At 45.7% G+C, this 17,686-nt stretch overlaps 1 protein-coding gene across 3 annotated transcripts in view; it reads right to left on the bottom strand.

Moving 5' to 3' along the window:
• Positions 1–389: 389 nt before the first annotated feature.
• The window catches only part of LOC137655797 (N6-adenosine-methyltransferase non-catalytic subunit-like), a 91,601-nt gene continuing 74,304 nt past the window's right edge, over positions 390–17,686 (bottom strand). For all 3 annotated transcript variants that reach the window (XM_068389949.1, XM_068389950.1, XM_068389951.1), the window contains exons 7-8: positions 15,670–15,842; positions 390–822 (exon numbers count right to left, since the gene is read on the bottom strand). In XM_068389949.1, the coding sequence (XP_068246050.1) occupies positions 561–822; positions 15,670–15,842 (435 nt within the window). In that variant the 3' untranslated portion in view covers positions 390–560. The remainder of the gene's footprint in view (positions 823–15,669; positions 15,843–17,686) is intronic.

Here is a 17,686-nt window from a genome sequence, read left to right as displayed (position 1 = left end):
CATATTTCAAGGGAGAAAATGATGCTATAAGCTGAATGAGCAAGTATATCCCTGTTTTTCGCGACAAGTTTAAACCAATAGTATGATTTGTCACATCCCCCCAAAAAGCAAGACTCGCGTATTCACAATAAAAAATACCTTCTTATAAACTTACCTTGTGTAGCACCCTATAGACAGTAGTCCAGTGAAGGTTCTTTGTGTTCTCCAACCAGTTGCAATGCCTTCTTGATAAATCTCATCAGCCTCTTCCGAAATAGTTCTCCATCTTCTATGTATTTTCAGTTTCCATTCTCATCTCTTACTTAAAAACCTATTCTTAACAGTCCTGAAATTAGTCTGGATTTTTAAAGATAATTTATAATATCAGAATCAAAGTGAAAGATGTCCTGTGAATGAAAATATCTTTATTGATAAAATTAAAAATCTTCATCATGAATAAAAAGATCATACAAGAATAATAAAGGCGGCCATGGAAAATTTAGTGTCACGCTACTTTTTGTAAAATTACAGTAAAAAATAAAAAAGAAAAAGAAAAAAAAATATTCATGGAAGACAACACACTATCTAGCTCTTCCCCTGCCACGAGTGAAACTTCCACGTGAAGTTATTCCCCCTCTTCCACGTCCACCGGGACCTCCCTTCACTTTTGGAGGAGGAGACTTTGGACGGAGAGCTTCAATTCTCTCTGTACACCCGGTGGTAGTCTGTCCGCTTGAAAAATATCCTGCGTATACATCAGGGTCAAAGTTACTGCTTGTTAGGCCAGGTCCTATTGTTAACCAACCCGGTCGAATTGTACTATCTCGTCCAAACAAATGTAATCTGCAAAGAAATAAATTACATATATATATGAATTAAATTTTACTGCTGAAGAAGGTGATGAATGCAAGAGTTGATGGGAGAAGTGCAAGAGGAAGGCCAAGGTTTGAGTAGATAGATGGAGTGAAGAAAGCCCTAGGTGACAGGATAGATGTGGAAGAGGCAAAAGAACATACTAGGAATAGAAATGAATGTGACGCAGTTCCATTAGTCCTTGCTACTACCTAGGTGACCACTGAGGTAGTGGAAGTAGGGGAGCCAGCATATGAAGCTTCCTTTGTGGTAGAAAACAGGAGAGGGTGAGCTGTGGCACTCTAACAGTACCCGCCAAACTCGGCTGAGTCTCATCAGGTAAGGAGGAAGAAAATCCCCTTATGTTTCTTTTTAGATGTCAGCTACCTCCCAAAATTGGGGATAAGTGCCATGGTAGGTAGATATATAGCAAGATAGAGCAGTCCATAATAAAACCAAGAACACCTTTATAGTCTACAGCAATGAAATGTTATTTTCATTAGTAAAATAAATTTTTGAATATACTTACCCGATGATCATATAGCTGTCAGCTCTGCTGCCCGACAGAAAAAACCTACGGGCGGAATACGCCAGCAATCGCTATACAGGTGGGGGTGTACATCAACAGCGCCATCTGTCGAGTAGGTACTCAAGTACTCTATGTCAACACAGAACCAATTTTCTCCTCGGTCCACTGGGTCTCTATTGGGGAGGAAGGGTGGGTCCTTTAATTTATGATCATCGGGTAAGTATATTCAAAAATTTATTTTACTAATGAAAATAACATTTTTCAATATTAAACTTACCCGATGATCATATAGCTGATTCACACCCAGGGGGGTGGGTAGAGACCAGCATATATGTTAACCTTAAGAGCTAAGTATTCCGTATTTCATTTTAGCAGTTATTCAAAATAACAAACATAAAATTAATAAGTACCTGGTAAGGAAGTCGACTTGAACAATTACTCTGCCTTTTTAAGTACGTCTTCCTTACTGAGCCTCGCGATCCTCACAGGATGCTGAGCGACTCCTAGGAGCTGAAGTATGAAGGGCTGCAACCCATACTAAAGGACCTCATCACAACCTCTAATCTAGGCGCTTCTCAAGAAAGAATTTGACCACCCGCCAAATCAACCAGGATGCGAAAGGCTTCTTAGCCTTCCGGACAACCCAAAAAAACAACAATAAAAAGCATTTCAAGAGAAAGATTAAAAAAGGTTATGGGATTATGGGAATGTAGTGGCTGAGCCCTCACCCACTACTGCACTCGCTGCTACGAATGGTCCCAGGGTGTAGCAGTTCTCGTGTAAAGAGACTGGACATCTTTAAGGTAAAATGATGCGAACACTGACTTGCTTCTCCAATAGGTTGCATCCATTACACTCTGCAGAGATCTGTTTTGTTTGAAGGCCACTGAAGTTGCGACAGCTCTAACTTCATGTGTCCTTACCTTCAGCAAAGCATGGTCCTCCTCATTCAGATGGGAATGAGCTTCTCGAATTAAAAGTCTGATATAATAAGAAACTGCATTCTTTGACATTGGTAAAGAAGGTTTCTTAATGGCACACCATAAAGCTTCTGATTGTCCACGTAATGGCTTAGTCCGTTTCAAATAGTACTTGAGAGCTCTTACTGGGCATAGTACTCTTTCTTGTTCATTTCCAACCAAACTAGCAAGGCTTGGAATTTCGAACGATTTGGGCCAAGGACGAGAAGGAAGTTCGTTTTTGGCTAGAAAACCAAGCTGTAAGGAACATGTAGCCGTTTCAGATGTAAATCCAATGTTCCTGCTGAAGGCGTGTATCTCACTGACTCTTTTAGCTGTTGCTAAGCAGACGAGGAAAAGAGTTTTCAAAGTGAGATCTTTAAAAGAGGCTGATTGAAGTGGCTCGAACCTTGCTGACATAAGGAATCTTAGTACCACGTCTAAGTTCCAACCTGGTGTGGCCAACTGACGCTCCTTCGTGGTCTCGAAAGACTTAAGGAGGTCCTGTAGATCTTTGTTGTTAGACAGATCTAAGCCTCTGTGACGGAAGACTGCTGCCAACATGCTTCTGTAACCCTTGATCGTGGGAGCTGAAAGGGATCTTTCCTTCCTTAGGTATAACAGGAAGTCAGCTATCTGAGTTACAGAGGTACTGGTTGAGGATACTGATTTGGACTTGCACCAACTTCGGAAGACTTCCCACTTCGACTGGTAGACTTTGAGAGTGGATGTCCTCCTAGCTCTGGCAATCGCTCTGGCTGCCTCCTTCGAAAAGCCTCTAGCTCTCGAGAGTCTTTCGATAGTCTGAAGGCAGTCAGACGAAGAGCGTGGAGGCTTGGGTGTACCTTCTTTACATGCGGCTGACGCAGAAGGTCCACTCTTAGAGGAAGTGTTCTGGGAACGTCTACTAGCCATTGCAGTACCTCGGTGAACCATTCTCTCGCGAGCCAGAGGGGAGCAACCAACGTCAACCTTGTCCCTTCGTGAGAGGCGAACTTCTGCAGTACTCTGTTGACAATCTTGAACGGGGGGAACGCATAAAGGTCTAGATGGGACCAATCCAGAAGAAAGGCATCTATGTGAACTGCTACTGGGTCCGGAATCGGTGAACAATAATTTGGGAGCCTCTTGGTCATCGAGGTTGCGAACAGATCTATGGTGGGTTGGCCCCACAATGCCCATAGTTTGTTGCATACATTCTTGTGAAGGGTCCACTCTGTTGGGATGATTTGACCCTTCCGGCTGAGGCGGTCTGCCATGACATTCATGTCGCCTTGAATGGACCTCGTTACAAGGGATATGTTTCGATCTCTTGACCAGGTGAGGAGGTCCCTTGCGATCTCGTACAACTTCATCGAATGAGTCCCTCCTTGCTTGGAGATGTACGCCAGTGCTGTGGTGTTGTCGGAGTTCACCTCCACCACCTTGCCTAGAAGGAGGGACTTGAAGCTTCTCAAGGCCAGATGAACTGCCAGTAGCTCCTTGCAGTTGATGTGTAACTCGCTTTGAACCGCATTCCACGTGCCCGAGCATTCCCGACCGTCCGCACCCCAGCCCGTGTCCGATGCGTCCGAGAAGAGAAGGTGGTCGGGGGTCTGAACAGCCAGTGGCAGACCCTCCCTGAGGAGAATGTTGTTCTTCCACCAAGTCAGTGACGACTTCATCTTCTCGGAAATAGGAACTGAGACCGCTTCTAGCGTCTTGTCCTTTCTCCAGTGAGCAGCTAAGTGAAATTGAAGGGGGCGAAGGTGGAGTCTGCCTAACGCGATGAACTGGTCCAGTGATGAAAGCGTCCCTATCAGACTCATCCACTGCCTGACTGAACACCGGTCCTTCTTCAGCATGGACTGGATGCATTCTTGGGCTTGACTGATTCTGGGGGCCGACGGAAAAGCCCGAAAAGCTTGACTCTGAATCTCCATTCCTAGGTAAACTATAGTTTGGGATGGGACGAGTTGGGACTTTTCTAAATTGACCAGGAGACCCAATTCCTTGGTCAGATCTAGAGTCCACTGTAGATTCTCCAGACAGCAACGACTTGACGCAGCTCTTAGAAGCCAGTCGTCCAAATAGAGGGAGGCTCTGATGTTTGCTAAATGCAGGAATTTGGCAATATTCCTCATCAGTTTGGTAAAAACTAGAGGTGCCGTGCTTAGGCCAAAGCACAGGGCTTGGAACTGGTATACGACCTTCCCGAAAACGAACCTTAGAAAAGGTTGGGAATCTGGGTGGATGGGGACGTGAAAGTACGCGTCCTTTAGGTCTAACGAGACCATCCAGTCTTCCTTCCTGACCGATGCTAGAACCGACTTTGTCGTCTCCATGGTGAACGTCTGCTTTGTGACAAAGACATTCAGAGAACTGACGTCTAGCACCGGTCTCCACCCTCCTGTCTTCTTCGGCACTAAGAAGAGGCGGTTGTAGAAGCCCGGGGATTGATGGTCCCGGACTATGACTACCGCTCCCTTTTGTAGTAAGAGAGACACCTCTTGCTGTAAAGCTAGCCTCTTTTTCTCCTCTCTGTACCTGGGAGAGAGGTTGATGGGAGTCGTTGCTAGAGGGGGCTTGCGCAAGAATGGAATCTTGTACCCCTCCCTGAGTAACTTCACAGACTGTACATCTGCGCCCCTGTTCTCCCAGGCCTGCCAGTAGTTCTTGAGCCTGGCTCCCACTGCTGTCTGAAGAAGGTGGCAGTCAGACTCTGCCTCTAGAGGACTTGGAACCCTTCTTCTTGTTCCCACGTTGATTTCCGGCACGAGCACCTCCTCTGCTGGAGGCTCTGCCACGAAAGGGCGGAATGAACCTTGACGCTGGAGTGTCCATCCTAGGTCTAGGTACGGAGGGCAAAGGGGTGACTTTGCGTGCGGATGACGCCACCAGGTCATGGGTGTCTTTCTGGATCAAGGAGGCAGCAATCTCCTTGATCAACTCTTCAGGGAAGAGACACTTCGAGAGTGGAGCAAACATTAGCTCCGACTTTTGACATGGGGTGACTCCAGCTGACAAGAAGGAGCAAAGGTGATCTCGCTTCTTGAGAACCCCAGACACGAAAGAAGCCGCAAGCTCACTAGACCCATCCCTAATGGCTTTGTCCATGCAGGACATGATGAGCATGGAAGTTTCCTTATCAGAAGGGGAGGTCTTCCTGCTCCTAGCTCCCAAACACCAGTCCAGGAAGTTAAAGACCTCGAAAGCGCGGAAAACTCCCTTCATAAGATGGTCCATGTCCGAAGGGGTCCAGCAAATCTTGGAGCGTCTCATAGCCAGCCTGCGGGGAGAGTCTACCAGACTTGAGAAGTCGCCCTGGGCAGAGGCAGGAACCCCCAAGCCGAGAACTTCTCCCGTGGCATACCAGACGCTAGATCTGGAAGCAAGCTTGACCGGGGGAAACATGAAGGATGTCTTCCCCATTTGCTTCTTGGACTGCAACCACTCTCCCAGAACTCTTAAAGCTCTCTTGGACGAGCGAGCGAGTACGAGGTTCGTAAAGGCAGGAGCTGCTGACTGCATGCCTAAAGCGAACTCAGAGGGAGGCGAGCGTGGTGCTGCAGACACAAACTAGTCTGGATATAAATCCTTAAAGAGAGCAAGCACTTTCCTAAAGTCTAAGGACGGAGGCGTGGTCTTGGGTTCTTCGATGTCCGAGTGTTGGTCGTCAAGATGTGCAGCTTCGTCATCATGAGAGATACCATCGTCTGAATGTTGAGGAGGAAGAGGCAACGGAGTGGGCTGGACGGCTGAGTCCGGCAGCACGGGTGCATGCGTGGCTGCACTGGACCCAACATCATGCCACTGTTGGTCAGTCTGAGAACTGGCAACAACCAAAGCTGAGTGGGTGCGCAAAGAGTCTACTCCCGACTGTGGAAGGATAGCGGAGACCACCGTGGGTTGCGGAGGCTGACGCACCGCGTCAAAACACGGCAGCCTAACTCCACCCTCCTGTTGTTGTGGTAGCTCACGCACGGCAACGGAGTGCTCCGTGCGTCTGTGAGCGTCAGCATGCGTCTGGCAGGGTCGACTGCGCATGGGTGGAGGAGCTCTCACAGCCGGAGTGTGGGAGCAAGCAGCCTCAGCGTCTGCTGGGCGCACAACCGTGGCAGGTTGTAGGCTAACGGGTGCAGCGTCAACCTTCTCCGCAGCCGGAATGTGGGAGCAGGCAGCCTCAGCGCGAGCTGGGCGCACAACCGTCGCAGGTTGTAGGCTAACGGGAGCAATGTCAACCTTCTCCGCACGAAACTCCTGCATAACCGCAGCTAACTGAGTCTGCATAGACTGCAGTAAAGACCACTTAGGGTCTACAAAAGCGGCAACAGACGGAGCTACTGTCGTTGAGACTGAGGGTCTAAAACAGCGGGTGCGGCAACAGACGGAGTTACTGCCTGTTGCGGTACCACTTTGCCTCTCTTGGGAAATGTGCAGTCGTCGGAGGACTGCAGCGAGTCCGAACTGACCCAGTGGCTACACCTGGGCCGTTGGACTAGCTCGGAAGGGACCTTACGCTTAAGAGGCCGTGAGACCTTGGTCCATCGTTTCTGTCTAGAAACCTCTTCCGCAGACGAGGACAAAATGGGCTCACTCGTCTTCTTGTGGGTGGGACGATCTCGGTAAGATACGTCCGAAACCACGGAGGGTACGTCTGTACGCTGATTAAAGCCTGTCGAACCCTTTGGTCGTACGACATTGCTTCTCCCCTGGGCTTGGGAGCTTGCAAGAGGTCCCGGACTGGGAGGACGACAGGCACGAACAGACGCACCCTCATGCGTAACACTGACACTTTTCACTGCACTGACACTCACTTCACTTCCCACTGCACTTTTACCTTTCAACTCTCTGACGTCAGCCATGAGTTGATTGCGGTCATTCGCCAATGACTCGACTCTCTCACCTAGAGCCTGAATGGCACGCATCATATCCGCCATTGAAGGTTGATGAGAGCTAGCAGGGGGGTCGGGTGTAACCACTACAGGGGAAGGAATAGGTTGAGGGGCATGGGGAGAGGAAAAATCAATTGAGCGAGACGAACTCCTCCTGATCCTATCCTTCTCTAGCCTACATGCATATTTCAGGAATTCTTGAAACCCGAATTCCGAAAGCCCAGCGCATTCCTCACATCGATCTTCCAATTGACAGGCTTTACCCCTACAATTGGAACAAATGGTGTGCGGATCGATAGAGGCCTTTGAAAGACGCCTTGAACAGTCCCTAGCGCTACATTTCCTGTACTTGGGGACTTGAGAAGGGTCAGACATCTTGAATTAGGCAAAGGGGGGAATTCAAAATTTATCCAAGTCGTCAACAAATAATCCAAATCCAAAAAAGAATGCAAGGAAGTATTGAAGATAACTTCTGCACAGCGATAGCTAATAACTAGAGATGAATACTTCACCAAATAATGTGAAAATCAATCCAGAAAACAAGAGCATATTCAGTAGGTCTTGCCGGTGGCACGACAGAGAGAAAATTGGTTCTGTGTTGACATAGAGTACTTGAGTACCTACTCGACAGATGGCGCTGTTGATGTACACCCCCACCTGTATAGCGATCGCTGGCGTATTCCGCCCGTAGGTTTTTTCTGTCGGGCAGCAGAGCTGACAGCTATATGATCATCGGGTAAGTTTAATATTGAAAAAGAAATGACAATACTAGGCAGTGTGACATCGTGACACCTCCGTAGAATCATATCACTTTGCTACTGAATGCTGTGAAACAAATAACTCCCATAATTCAATAAACCTGGCAATGAGATTAAAAGCTGTCAAATGACAAACCTTCTATCAAAAGTATAGATCCTATTACTGTGTAATGAAAACCACCAAGAGGATTACATTCTGAAAAAAGAAAAAACAAAATATTTGAAACAGGTTACATTAGCACCTTCATTATTTGTACAGACAATGACTGGATAACAATACTACATTGACAGCAATATCTTTAAAAGCATGATCCCTCCTTAGAGTACTATCTTGACTCAGTAAGGGCTCAAGATGAATAAGGAGATATCCTTGACAATGACTATACATAAAAACTGATTGTAGGCCACTGGAGTCATTGTAGCTCTTAGTTAATGTAGTCCAAAAAATATTATAATACGCTGCTATAATGACATGAAGGTCATGGTTTTTTCTAAACAATATGTTGTATTATCATCTCCAAAATCATGTCCTTTGACCTCAAAGGGAGGTAAGTCTCAATAAAAATGTTATTTTGATAATAAAATAAATTTTTGAATATACTTACCCGGTGATTATAATAGCTGCAGCTCTGCTGCTCGACAGAAAACTCTACGGAAAAAATCCGCCAGCGATCGCTATGCAGGTAGGGGGTGTACTTCAACAGCGCCATCTGTCGTCCAGATACCCAGTACTCATTGTAAACAAAGAACTCAATTTTTATTCGGTCCACTGCGTCTCTATTGGGGAGGAAGGGAGGGTCCTTTAATTTATAATCACCGGGTAAGTATATTCAAAAATTTATTTTATTATCAAAATAAAATTTTTCAATATTTAACTTAGCCGGTGATTATAATAGCTGATTCACACCCAGGGGGGTGGGTAGAGACCAGCAATATATGTTTACATTATTATGAGCTAAGGATTTTTTATTTCATTTTAGAAGTTATCAAAATAACAAAAATAAAATAAATAGGTACCTAGTAAGGAAGTCGACTTGAACAATTACTCTGCCTTTTTAAGTACGTCTTCCTTACGGAGCCTCGCGATCCTCTTAGGATGCTGAGAGACCCCTAGGATCTGAAGTATGAAGGGTTGCAACCCATACCACAGGACCTCATCAAAACCTCTAATCTAGGCGCTTCTCAAGAAAAGAATTTGACCACCCGCCAAATCAACCAGGATGCGAAAGGCTTCTTAGCCTTCCGGACAACCCAAAAACAACAATAAAAAACATTTCAAGAGAAAGATTAAAAAGGTTATGGAATTAGGGGATTGTAGTGGTTGAGCCCTCACCCACTACTGCACTCGCTGCTACGAATGGTCCCAGAGTGTAGCAGTTCTCGTAAAGAGACTGGACATCCTTAAGATAAAAAGACGCGAACACTGACTTGCTTCTCCAATAGGTTGCGTCCATTATACTTCGCAGAGATCTATTTTGTTTAAAGGCCACTGAAGTTGCGACAGCTCTAACTTCATGTGTCCTTACCTTCAGCAAAGCTTGGTCTTCCTCACTCAGATGTGAATGAGCTTCTCGTATTAACAGTCTGATAAAATAGGATAAAGCATTCTTTGACATAGGCAAAGATGGTTTCTTAACTGAACACCATAAAGCTTCTGACTGTCCTCGTAAAGGTTTAGTTCGTCTTAGATAGAACTTAAGAGCTCTCATAGGGCATAAGACTCTTTCTAGTTCATTTCCAACCAGATTCGATAGGCTTGGAATATCGAACGACTTCGGCCAAGGACGAGAAGGTAGCTTGTTTTTGGCTAGAAAACCAAGTTGTAGAGAACATGTAGCCGTTTCAGATGAAAATCCGATGTTCCTGCTGAAGGCGTGAATCTCACTGACTCTTTTAGCTGTGGCTAAGCAAACCAGGAAAAGAGTCTTTAAGGTGAGATCTTTAAATGAGGCTGATTGAAGTGGCTCGAACCTTTCTGACATGAGGAATCTTAGTACCACGTCTAAATTCCAACCAGGTGTAGCCAAACGACGCTCCTTCGTGGTCTCAAAAGACTTAGGGAGGTCCTGTAGATCTTTATTGTTGGAAAGATCTAAGCCTCTGTGACGGAAGACTGATGCCAACATGCTTCTGTAACCCTTGATAGTGGGAGCTGAAAGAGGTCGTTCTTTCCTCAGGTATAAAAGGAAGTCAGCTATTTGAGTTACATAGGTACTGGTCGAGGATACAGATACTGACTTGCACCAGTTTCGGAAGACTTCCCACTTCGATTGGTAGACTCTAAGGGTGGATGTCCTCCTTGCTCTAGCAATCGCCCTGGCTGCCTCCTTCGAAAAGCCTCTAGCTCTCGAGAGTCTTTCGATAGTCTGAAGGCAGTCAGACGAAGAGCGTGGAGGCCTTGGTGAACCTTCTTTACATGTGGCTGACGTAGAAGGTCCACCCTTAGAGGAAGCGTTCTGGGAACGTCCACTAGTCATCGAAGTACCTCGGTGAACCATTCTCTCGCGGGCCAGAGGGGAGCAACTAACGTCAACCTTGTCCCTTCGTGAGAGGCAAACTTCTGCAGTACCTTGTTGACAATCTTGAACGGGGGAAATGCATATAGGTCTAGATGTGACCAATCTAGGAGAAAGGCATCTATATGAACTGCTGCTGGGTCCGGGATTGGTGAGCAATATATTGGGAGCCTCTTGGTCATCGAGGTTGCGAAGAGATCTATGGTTGGCTGGCCCCATGTGGCCCAAAGTCTCTTGCACACATCCTTGTGGAGGGTCCATTCTGTTGGAATTATTTGTCCCTTTCGACTGAGGCAATCTGCCATGACATTCAAGTTGCCTTGGATGAACCTCGTTACTAGCGAAATGTTTTGACCTTTTGACCAGGTGAGGAGGTCCCTTGCGATCTCGTACAACGTCATAGAGTGGGTCCCTCCTTGCTTGGAGATGTACGCCAAAGCCGTGGTGTTGTCCGAGTTCACCTCCACCACTTTGCCTTGAAGGAGAGACTTGAAGCTTTTCAAGGCCAGATGAACTGCCAGTAGCTCCTTGCAGTTGATATGCATTGTCCTTTGACTCGAGTTCCAAGTTCCCGAGCATTCCCGACCGTCTAATGTCGCGCCCCAGCCTGTGTCCGATGCGTCCGAGAAGAGAACGTGGTTGGGAGTTTGAACAGCCAGGGGCAGACCCTCTCTGAGGCTGATACTGTCCTTCCACCAAGTCAGGCAAGACTTCATCTTCTCGGAAATGGGGATCGAGACCGCTTCTAGCGTCTTGTCCTTTTTCCAGTAAACAGCTAGGTGATATTGAAGAGGACGGAGGTGTAGTCTTCCTAACGATACGAACTGTTCCAGGGATGATAGTGTCCCTATCACACTCATCCACTGCCTGACTGAACATCGTTCCTTCTTCAGCATGATCTGGATGCATAACTGGGCTTGGCTTGTTCTGGGGGCCGACGGAAAAGCCCGAAAAGCTAGACTGTGAATCTCCATCCCTAAATACACAATAGTTTGGGATGGGACCACTTGAGACTTTTCCATATTGGCAAGGAGACCCAATTCCTTGGTCAGATGTAGAGTCCACTTTAGATCCTTCAGACAGCGACGACTGGAAGAAGCTCTTAGAAGCCAGTCGTCCAAATAGAGGGAGGCTCGGATGTCCGCTAAATGAAGGAATTTGGCTACATTCCTCATCAGCCTCGTAAACACAAGAGGAGCTGTGCTTAGGCCAAAGCACAGGGCTTGAAACTGGTAGACAACCTTTTCGTAAACAAATCTCAGAAAAGGTTGGGAGTCTGGGTGGATGGGGACGTGGAAGTAAGCGTCCCTTAGGTCTAAAGAGACCATCCAGTCTTCCCTTCTGACCGCTGCTTGAACGGACTTTGTGGTCTCCATGGAGAACGTCTGCTTTGTGACAAAGACATTCAGCCCACTGACGTCTAGCACCGGCCTCCACCCTCCTGTCTTCTTTGCCACTAAGAAGAGACGGTTGTAGAAGCCCGGGTTTTGATGGTCCAGGACTTTGACTACCGCTCCCTTTTCTAGTAAGAGAGACACCTCCTGTTTCAATGCTCGTCTCTTGTCTTCCTCTCTGTACCTGGGAGAGAGATCGATGGGAGACGTTGCTAGAGGGGGTTTTCGTACAAACGGGATCTTGTACCCCTCTCTGAGCAACTTCACAGATTGTGCATCTGCGCCTCTCTTCTCCCAGGTCTGCCAGAAGTTCTTGAGTCTGGCTCCCACTGCTGTCTGAAGAAGCTGGCAGTCAGACTCTGCCTTTAAAGGACTTGGTTCCTTTCTTCTTTCCACGTCTCCCTTCGGCACGAGCACCTCCTCTGCTGGAGGCTCTGCCACGAAAGGGCGGAATAAATCGGGACGCTGGAGTGTCCATCCTTGGTCTAGCTGACAAGGTAGGCAAAGGGGTGGCTTTGCGAGCAGAGGAAGCAACCAGGTCATGAGTGTCCTTCTGTATCAAAGAAGCAGCAATCTCCTTAATCAAGTCCTCTGGAAAGAGGCACTTAGAAAGAGGAGCAAACAGAAGTTCGGATCTTTGACAAGGTGTCACTCCAGCTGACAGGAAAGAGCAAAGGTTCTCACGCTTCTTGAGGACTCCGGATACGAACGATGCAGCAAGCTCATTAAGACCCGTCACGTATGGCCTTGTCCATGCAGGACATGATGAGCAAGGAAGTTTCCTTCTCTGTCGGAGAGATCTTCCTGCTTAAAGCTCCCAGACACCAGTCTAGAAAGTTGAAGACCTCAAAGGCTCTAAATATCCCTTTCAAAAGGTGGTCTAGGTCCGAAGATGACCAACATATTTTCGAGCGTCTCATGGCTAGCCTGCGGGGAGAGTCTACAAGACTTGAGAAGTCGCCCTGGGTAGAGGCAGGAACTCCCAAGCCGAGAACTTCTCCCGTGGCATACCAGACGCTTGATCTAGAAGAGAGTCTAGCAGGGGGAAACGTAAAGGGTGTCTTCCCTAGACTCTTTTTGGACTGCATCCATTCTCCTATCACTCGTAAAGCTCTCTTGGACGAGCGTGCGAGGACGAGTCTAGTAAAGGCAGGCGAGGATGACGGTATACCTAAAACAAACTCTGACGGAGGAGAGCGCGGAGCCAAAGACACAAACTGGTCCGGAAACATCTCTTTGAACAGAGCTAAAACTTTTCTAAAGTCCAAAGAGGGTTGCGTGGACTTAGGCTCGTCAAGATCCGAATGTGGTTCATCAACGTGAGCAGCACCATCATCATCCGAAAGTCCATCATCCGAGTATTGAGGAGGAAGCGGCAATGGAGTAGGTAACGGCTGGATAGCTGAGTCCGGTCGCACGGGTGCATGCGTGACTGAGCCAGACGCAACGTCATGGAACTGTTGCCCAGTCTGTGAGCTGGCAACAACCATAGCAGCGCGGGGACGCACAGCGTCTACTCCAGACTGTCTAGCCTGTTGTGGGTGAGCAGTGGCAACCACACTGGGTTGCGGAGGTTGACGCACCGCGTCAAAACAAAACAACTCTGACGGTTGTTGTGCCTCGCGAACGTCAACGGAAGGCTCCGTGCGTCGCTGAACGTCAACATGCGGCTGGCAGGGTACACTGGAACGCATGGGTGGCGGAACTCTCTCAACTGGAGTGCGCAAGAAGGTTGCCTCAGTGTCCACAGGACGCACAACCGAGTGTGTGGTTGGTTGTAGGCAAGAGGCTGGGCAGCAGCAACCTTCTCCGCACGAAAGTCCTGCATCAGAGACGTTAATTGTGACTGCATGTTCTGCAGCAAAGACCACTTAGGGTCTGCAGGAGCAGGTGCGGCGACAGACGGTGTAACTGTCTGAGGCGGTACCGCTTTGCCTCTCTTAGGAGGTGAGCAGTCATCGGAAGACTGCAGCGAGTCCGAACTGACCCAGTGGCTACAGCTGGGCCGTTGGACTTGCGCGGAAGGGACCGACTTGCGCTTTAACGGTCGTGAGACCTTGGTCCATGGTTTCTTGCGAGAAACCTCTTCCGCAGACGAGGTATAAATGGGCTCTCTCGTCTTTGTGCGGCAGGGGCGATCTTGGGAAGATGCGCCCGGTACCACGGAGGGAACGTCTGTTCGCTGATTAAAGCCTCTCGAACCCATTGGTCGTACGACATTGCTTCTCCCCTGGACTTGGGAGCTTGCAAGAGGTCCCGGACTAGGAGGACAACAGGCACGAACAGACGAACCCTCAAGCGCAACACTATCCACAACACTATTACTCACTTTACCACTTCCCACTGCACTTTTACACTTCAGCTCCTTGACGTCCGCCATGAGCTGGTTACGGTCACTAGCCAGGGACTCAACTCTCTCACCCAGAGCTTGGATGGCACGCATCATATCAGCCATCGAAGGTTCCTGAGTGCCAGAAGGGGGATTAGGAGCAACCACTACAGGGGAAGGAATAGTTTGTGGGGCATGAGGAGAGGAAAAATCAACAGAACGAGATGAACTTCTCCTGACTCTATCTCTCTCTAGCCTACGTGTATATTTTTGGAATTCGATAAAATCGAATTCCGAAAGCCCAACGCATTCCTCACATCGATCTTCCAATTGACAGGTTTTATCCCAACAATTGGAACAAACGGTGTGAGGATCGATAGAGGCCTTCGGAAGACGCCTTGAACAGTCCCTAGCATTACACTTCCTGAATTTTGGGACTTGAGAAGGGTCAGCCATTTTGAATTGGTCAAAGGGGAATTCAAAAACTATCCAAATTCATCAACAAATAATCCGTAATCAAAAAAAGAATGCAAGGATTTATTGAAGAGAAAGCCTGCACAGCGAAAGCTCAAAACTAGAATAGTGTACTTCACCAAATAGTTGTGAAAACAAATCCAGTTAGCAACAGCGAATTAGTAGGTCTTGCCGGTAGCACGACAGAGAGAAAATTGAATTCTTTGTTTACAATGAGTACTGGGTATCTGGACGACAGATGGCGCTGTTGAAGTACACCCCTTACCTGCATAGCGATCGCTGGCGGATTTTTTCCGTAGAGTTTTCTGTCGAGCAGCAGAGCTGCAGCTATTATGATCACCGGCTAAGTTAAATATTGAAAATTTAAGGTCCCAAGTATATTTACATATTTGCAGCAAAGTTAACAGCAACATTAATTATTTAAAGGGCTCAAAAGACATACTGTATCATAATATCATAAATCTGTATGTGAGTATAGATATGAAGAAAATAATAAAAAAAAAAAACCTTGCGATTACTTCTACGTAATCATTGATCTATCTATCTACCATGGCACTTACTAAAAATTTTGGGAGTAGCCGACATAAAAATAAAAAGAACAAATGGGGACTTTACTTCTCTTCCCTTTGCCCAGCCAAACGAAGGATTCAGCCGAGTTTGGTTGGTAGCCTAGCTAGGGTGCCACAGCCCATCCTCCTCCGTTATCCACCACAATTGAAGTTTTGTATACTGAATCCCCTACTGTTGCTACCTCATCGGTCACCAAGACGACCAGAGGAAGCAGCAGGGCCTATCAGAACTGCATCATAATTGCTAGCCATTCATTAATATTTCTAGCATGGTCTTTTGCCTCTCTCACATCTATCCTCCTATCACCTAAAGCTTTCTTCACTCCATCCATCCACCTAAACCTTGATAAATCGCACTGCAATAATCATGGAATTATTGCAACAAAAGTAAAATTTTCTTTATAAATACAAAAAGAAAATAATAGAGTTAATTTACCTACGACGTCCCAAACAAAAATGTTCAATGATGTGGAAGATTTCTACTGGTTTTTCTAATGATCCATACTCTGCCTCTTCTGAGATAATCAGGTCAATGTCTACATTGGCATGAATAAAGTCACCATCAGTTGATCTTCTTACTGTACCCTTTATGCCCATTAAACAATGTTCCTGAAAGAAAAAAAACTTTGTTCAGATTCTCAGGTATGAAGCCCTTTGAATATTGCAAGGTAAACATTATTAGAATAAGCTTAACCCTTTTACCCCTAATGGACGTACTGGTACGTTTCACAAAACTCATCCCTTTACCCCCATGGACGTACTGGTACGTCCTTGCAAAAAACTGCTATTTACATTTTTTTTTGCATATTTTTGATAACTTTATGAGAAACTTCAGGCATTTTCCAAAAGAATGAGACAACCTGACCTCTCTATGATGAAAATTAAGGCTGTTAGAGCAATTTAAAAAATATATTGCAAAATGTGCTTGGGGAAAAAAAAATGCCTGGGGGTTAAGGGTTGGAAAGTTCCAAATAGCCTGGGGGTAAAAGGGTTAAAGAAGGCTATAGGTTGACTGTCCTTTTTTTTCTACATTTTGTCTGGGACTCACCTATAGGAAAATAAAAATGGGTAATCACAAATGATAGGGTTATGATAAAACACTTATTAGCAATAAAAAATGTCACTAGATGGTTTTACCATTATCCAGAAATTTTACAAATAAGATTTATCAAAATATGAAATTATATATAAATGTAGACTTCTTTACTATAAGCTCATAAGATACACATTTTAAGTCAACAATGTTGGGAAGCAAAATTGGATGGATTTATTAGAAATTAACCTTTTTACCCCCCATGGACACGTACTGGTACGTTTCACAAAACTCATCCCTTTACCCCCATGGACGTACTGGTACGTCCTTGCAAAAAACTGCTAATTACACTTTTTTTTGCATATTTTTGATAACTTTAGGAGAAACTTCAGGCATTTTCCAAAAGAATGTGACCAACCTGACCTCTCTGGGACAAAAATTAAGCCTGTTAGAGCAATTTAAAAAATATATATTGCAAAATGTGCTTAAAAAAAAAAACGCCTGGGAGTTAAGGGTTGGAAAGTTCCAAATAGCCTGGAGGTAAAAGGGTTAATAAATCAATGAAAAATTACCATCTAAACTTTTGCCAAGTCAAATAAGTACTACAGTTTATTGCACAAATGCTTTCTTTATAAAACTTGGCAAATGAGTATAAAAAGCATTTAGTAATGAGTTAATAGCTACATTGTATGGGGAAGGTAAGGCTATAAATTATAGCGCCCTTACACATAAATGAGTTATGTTTAAAGAGGTCATTAATGGAAATCCTTCATTCCTGAAGCCATAAAAAATACAAAATGCAAGAGAAAAAGAGAGAGGGCATAACAAAACTACAACACAAACCGAAAAAAATATAACATTTAAAAATTAATTTTCATTTTTCCTAGCTATACAGACCTAAGTGCTTTGAAATAGGTGATATTTCAGCACAAGCTGAAAAAGCTCTTGAATCATTAAACCGTTTACCCCCAGGCTATTTGGAACTTTCCAACCCTTAACCCCCAGGGGTTATTTTTTTTCAAGCACATTTTGCAGTATATTTTTTTCAAATAGCTCTAACAGCCTTAATTTTCATCATAGAGAGGTCAGGTTGGTCTCATTCTCTTGGAAAATGCCTGAAGTTTCTCAAAAAATTATAAAAAATATGAAAAAAAATTATATAAATAGCAGTTTTTGCCAGGACGTACCAGTACGTCCATGGGGGGTAAAGGGATGAGTTTTGTGAAACGTACCAGTACGTCCTTTGGGGGTAAAAGGGTTAATAGCAGGAAACAACAAGAGGGTAGAGAAGCTGCACACCTGCCTGAGTCAAAACACTTTTGACCTTCGGGCTAAGATTTAAGATGGGTCGAGCATAAAATTTAACATAAAGGACTCACGATGTTTACAGAGCTAAGAAAAATTAATCATCTTTAAAATT

This window comes from Palaemon carinicauda, chromosome 16 (assembly GCF_036898095.1).
Source record: "Palaemon carinicauda isolate YSFRI2023 chromosome 16, ASM3689809v2, whole genome shotgun sequence".
Taxonomy (NCBI): domain Eukaryota; kingdom Metazoa; phylum Arthropoda; class Malacostraca; order Decapoda; family Palaemonidae; genus Palaemon; species Palaemon carinicauda.
This window is presented reverse-complemented; position numbering and strand designations above follow the sequence as displayed.